Genomic DNA, 6,000 nt, shown 5'->3' with positions numbered 1-6,000 from the left:
AAGACAACCTAAACGATGACTTCGACTTCTACTTCTACCGTCCAAGGGTATGGTTCCACTTTGAAATCCTCGATGGTGATGGTAGTCTCTCAATGTCTGATCTCATCTACTGCTACAAAGATGCCAACTACATTTTTAGGATGGTTCCTCCGATTCTTTATGCTCACCTCGCCATTTCCCGTGTACACGCTGGAGACCTCACCGCTGGTGAAGCATGGTCTTTATATATAGAAGAAAAATGAAGCACCATAAACTAGATTTGTGGTCTTAAGTAAATATATCTTATCCTAGTTTCCATAGGTTACTTTGGTCCTGCCAAAATTATGTTTTAGCTACTCGGTTGTGTTTTCGCCTATTTATTCATTAATATCTCTTCAGTATTAATTTAAATGCAGACTTTATTTAATTTTATGTCATCCAGCGATCATTAATTAATATACCAGGTAAGTAGAACATATACAATTTGAGATCAAGCTTTGGAAGTACTTGATTTTATGCAATTGAGATTAAGCTTGGGAAACAAGGAACATAACCATGGTTGTATAAAGTCCTCGAATTTACTCACTGGAGTTGAGTTGAGATCCGTCTAAAACTATAATGTAAACATAGAGAAAGAAAATTAAAAAATAGATAAATAGAAAACCATTTGTGTATGTATGCAAATATTTTGTTTCTCATTGAATCAGATTCAAACTCGATCATATAAAGTTATCCCACTATGTCTATAGAGTTCGAACGGAAGACAATAATTTATAACACATGAAAGAACCTAAACAGTCAACTCTTGATAATGGAAAAACAAAAGAAAAACAAAAAACTCTTGACAAAGGAACATGCTTATTCTTCTTCCTCTCAGCTTGAAAAGCCTGGAACTAGAAGCAAGCTCGGCACATAGTAGCAACCAGAACCACCAATTGAAGGCTCCATAGAAGAGTAACATTCAAATTTTTGGCATTCTTGGTTCTCTCCCACAACGTAGATGCTAATAGCCCTAGTGACAAAGTGACGGACAGAGAGCACAAGCTTACCATTGTTCTCAATGAAGTAACTTGGGTATTTAGGAAACTTGTGAAGTTGAGGTATAGCAACTGTCATCAACTTACTCCAATCCTTCTCTCTCATCACCCATATATGTATCCTACCTTTTAAGCGAGGTTCATGTAACAGAGAAAGATGATCTCCTCTGAAAATCCCTAAAGAAAGAGAATCTTGCCACTGAATTGGCCCAATGGATGAATGATGAAGAAACTTGAACAAGGGCTCAAATCTTTCTTTTGAGAAATCAAAAGATTGTATCGAAACGGTTCTATTAAGGTACCTATTATAACCTATCCAATAAGGAGTTCCTCTCAAACACACACTTGAAACTGGTAATCCAGAGAACCCAATATAGTTTTTAACAACAACAACAACCTTCCAACAATCAGATTTAAAATCGTAGACTTCAGCCCTTATATCTTCAGTACAACGAAACTTAACCATTTTGTAATCGTTACAACTTCGCGACCCGTTACTAACGTATCCAAGACCATACGCATCCATGGGATGGTCAAACTCAGGGTTAGATCCACACTTGATCCATCTTGCTTGTTTCAACAACGGATTAGAAACTAAGAGTTTGGTTCTCATGTCCATTAGCAATAGACCATCACAGTGGAACACACTGCGCACCAATAAATCGGAAGATGGAAGAGGTTTAAAAACCTGAAAATTCAAACGAGGTTCGTCGTTGAAATTCATACCGACGCAAGAAATTGTTGAACACAACGAAGGAGAAACTGTGGAAACGTCGTTGAAGACTGTGAACTGCTCTTCACGACCATGCATGTGAGACATATGCTTGTTGACGAATCTCGGGTCTTTGATTAGGGTATTCCACTGCTTGCATGTATGTCTTAAACGTTCAAGAGACCTAGCTGGAACCCGTTTGAATATCTCCTCTACCAAATCTGACGAAAGATACATTGCCATTGTCAGAATTTTTCAAAAAAAAAAATTATGAATAATATACATATTTAACATTTATATTGGAATTATTTTTTTATCGGATGTCCCCGAAGGGACATTGAAATTATCTATTGTGTGATAACGATTAGGACTAGAAGATATAGTCGTGTACGTATTATATACATAAAGATAGCATATTGGATCAATGATATGGATTAGTGCCTTGGTTAAACATCTTATGAGTATATCATAATTATTCCCTATATATTAATAGAGAAACACTCTCAAGAAAATGCTGATGTGTCGGCATTGGAGAGCTCGAGACACCAAAGAATTTATTGTCCTCATTTTTATGAATATTTACATATAATTTTCATTAATGATTAAGAAATATTCCTATTCAATTAATTAAAAAATATTTAAGTATTTAACCAAACATTTCAATCTTAAAATATATTTTAATAATTTTATAACATATTTACTTATTAAAATATATCATTACTAGATTTAAAATATTTTCAAAACCCGAAGTTATTTACTTATTAAAAAAAATCTGATTACTATTCACAATTTCACATATTTAAATATTCAAAACTAAATTATCACAAAAATCATTATTATAGAGGATTGACTTTTAAATACCATTAGTATAATATTTCACGGGTGAAACATAAACATAATCTTACATAAAATGAACGTGAATTAATAAAATAAACAAATTTTAGTTATATGTTTTATTTTTACACAAATGAATTTTAGATCTCAGAAAATAATTTTACTCATAACTCTAATTTTATTTGCATAGATTTATTCCGCACTATGTGCGGGTTGTTACCTAGTATTATATTAAGATTAATCTTTTAAATCAAGTAAGTCCTAAAAAATCAAGTAATGTTAATTACCCTAAAATAACCTTTAAAAAAACAAAAATAAAGAACTCCATATATATATATATATATATATATATGGTTTTATAAAACTTGTGGTACTTGAGGTTCATTTAAAAAGTGGAAAAATTACTTAAAAATACCACAAACTTCTAAAATCAAGCAAGTCCATATTGATTTTAAAATCAATTTCAAAAAGCAAATTAAATTTTGGTTTATTAAAATGAATTTCTAAATCAAATTGGATTTAAAAATATTGGAAAGCATCAAAGCAATGAACCAACCTCTACCTAGGTTCTAAAATTTAAATAAAAATTTGGTTTTTATTTATTTTAAGAAAATAATAAAACTAGTTCATTGAATAATTTAATATAAATAAATGGGTGAATTACTCAAACGTTACTCATTTTAGGTAATATTACCAGAATCTACAAAAAACTTTTTTATTACTAGAATGTTTCGGGTATTTTCAAAATACCCAGCGTGCCCCTGTTTTATGTTACCGGAAAAAACGTAATTACAAAAATGCCATTGCCACGTCAGACGCCACGTCATAAATCGCTGATGTGTAACCATAACTCAGCCGTAACGCGATACATAGTATGTTGCGGCTGAGTTATTGGTATGTTGAGGCTGAGTTATCGGAAAAATATTTGAGTAAGAGCGGACAGCTGACTTATTAAAATCTGCCTGAGTTATGCTCATAAGTCAGCCAAGCGTTACGGCTGACTTATTAAATCTGGCTGAGTTATGCGCATAACTCAGCTTTAGTGACGGCTGAGTTATCACCTGATGGTTGAGTTGTCAAACTTCTGGCTGAGTTATTACAACGACACGGCTGAGTTGTCAAAATTTTGGCTGAGTTATTACAACGACACGGCTGAGTTACCATTTTCCGAGTGGCTGAGTTATGAAAAACGGCTGACTTATGAGATGTTGTTACGGCTGAGTTATGGTAAAAAATTATAACCCATCCATCATAGGCTGACTTATCGACAAGTCAGCCGTTTGACGGCTGACTTATTAGCAAAAGATTAATTACTAGAATGTTTTTCAGTTACGGCTGACTTATCAAACGATACGGCTGAGTTACATATTTTCAGTTAATGAAGCGGCTGAGTTTGGCAGCAATTTTTTTTGCTTTTTAATTACTGTAATATTTTTCATGTTGTGGCTGAGTTTTAGTTAGGCTGAGTTATGGTATTGTTTCATGGCTGACTTGCCACGTCGAACGCAGCATCCATGTCAGCATTCCATGTCATCATCTTTTTTCTCCGGAAATACGAAACGTCGTTCGACTCTGGTTCTTCAACTGGTTATAAGTGAACTATTTACCTTCTTATTCACCTTGTTCTTCTACTTCTTCTTCACTTTCTTCTTCACACCTTGTTCTTCTACTTCTTCTCCACCTTGTTCTTCATTATCTTTCCTGGATCCAGTGCTGGTACTAGTTGTGTCCGGTAAGTGGATAAAGACACAGAGATATGTATTTAACTCCGACGATAGAGGGTGTATAGTTGTGCAGATAGATGGAGGCACAACACACGACAAGCTTGTTAAGCTTGTTCTTGAAGACTACGGATTGGACTCGTTTAGACATGAGCTAAAGCTGAGCTACATGTTCTCGAACAAGGCAATGAAACATATGGCGCATGATACTCCACCAGTTTTTATCTCCAATGATCGACAGTTGCAATGTTTTTTGGGGCTATGGAAAACCGATCAGAAACTAGTGGAGCTAGAGGAAGTATGATTCGGCAAAGCAGAGACTCGAAAGCAGCATCTACATACGAAGTGTGCGGTGGGGGATTTGAAGGCACTTGTTTTGATTATGGTAAGATCGTTGACAAAGAAAACGAAGAAGAAGCTGTCGAAGTAGCATCTGACGAAGAAGAAGACGATAAATTTTCAACCCGATTTGATGTTTTCGACGACTCCGATGGTGAGTTGTCTGATGACGAGAAGTTTTCTGTATTGGGCAAGCCTCAGAGTAAAGTGGAAGACCCACCTACTCCACCTCCTCAGAAGAAAGCTCATAGAGATGATAACTTTGCCGGATCGAAGATGAATCCGGAGGCTATTAGGTTGGAGGTGTCAAAGCTAAAAATTGCTATAGGACAACGATAAAGTAGCAAAAAGCAGTTCAGGAATCACGTGAAACTTATTTCGGTTAGGGATGGATTTGATTTTAATGTACCAGTCTCAATCCGAAACAAGTGGTTTTTAGGTGTTGGGTTAAAGGATGTCTTTGGAGAGTTCGTGCATCTGTACAAGGGGATGACCCGGATTTTCATGTTCGTGTATACGATTCGGAACACACATGTTCTGTGACGGAACGTTCTACTAGATGCCGCCAATCAACAGTTGATGTACTGGCAGGTCTTTACAGGGACTATCTTGGTGATCTTGGTCCGGATGTTAAACCTAAAAGTGTCGGAGTCATTTTCAATAAGCAATTTAGTCTACAGGTAATTACTATGTTTCGACTGACTTATTGATAATAATGGCTGAGTTATAGGTATGTATAGGCTGAGTTACTTATTGATAACAATGGATGAGTTATAGGTATGTATAGGCTGAGTTATTTACATTTTACGGCTCATTTATTGATTATTTAAGGCTGACTTATTCGAATGTATCGGCTGAGTTATTTATATATTATAGCTGATTTATTAATTTGTTGGTGTCGACAATTGGATTACTGGAAGGCATATCGAACGCTGCTGAATGCAAGGCAGATCGATCAGGGAACTCCTGAGGAAAGTTTTAGCGAGTTGCCTTCTTACATATATAAGTTAAAAAGGGAAATCCGGGTACAGTCACGCGTCTTCAAATAGGTGATGAAGATAGATTCAAATATGTTTTTATTGCTTTTGGTGCGAGTATTGCTGGGTTTGCTTTCATGCGAAAAGTTGTTGTTGTCGACGGAACGTTTCTCCATGGTAGTTACAAAGGGACACTTCTAACAGCCCTAGCTCAGGATGGTAACTTTCAAATTTTCCCATTAGCTTTCGCTGTTGTTGACACTGAAAATGATGAGTCTTGGCGTTGGTTCTTTACACAACTCAAAGTTGCCATTCCAGACGAAAAGGATGTTGCGATAATCTCCGACAGACATATGTCAATAGGGAAAGCAATTGGTCAAGTGTATCCGTTGGCTTCGCAT

At 35.6% G+C, this 6,000-nt stretch overlaps 1 protein-coding gene across 1 annotated transcript; it reads right to left on the bottom strand.

Annotated features, from left to right (window-relative positions):
• Positions 1–809: 809 nt before the first annotated feature.
• On the bottom strand, positions 810–1,985 carry LOC104759694 (putative F-box/LRR-repeat/kelch-repeat protein At1g11620). The gene has a single exon (XM_019238974.2). The coding sequence runs from the start codon at positions 1,969–1,971 to the stop codon at positions 853–855; it is 1,119 nt and encodes a 372-aa protein (XP_019094519.2). The 5' UTR covers positions 1,972–1,985; the 3' UTR covers positions 810–852.
• Positions 1,986–6,000: the final 4,015 nt, after the last annotated feature.

The sequence above is a fragment of the Camelina sativa genome, chromosome 17 (genome assembly GCF_030686135.1).
Source record: "Camelina sativa cultivar CO46 ecotype springtype chromosome 17, ASM3068613v1".
NCBI classification, from domain to species: domain Eukaryota; kingdom Viridiplantae; phylum Streptophyta; class Magnoliopsida; order Brassicales; family Brassicaceae; genus Camelina; species Camelina sativa.
The sequence above is the reverse complement of the archived record's forward strand: the minus strand, read 5'-3'. Positions and strand labels throughout refer to the sequence as shown.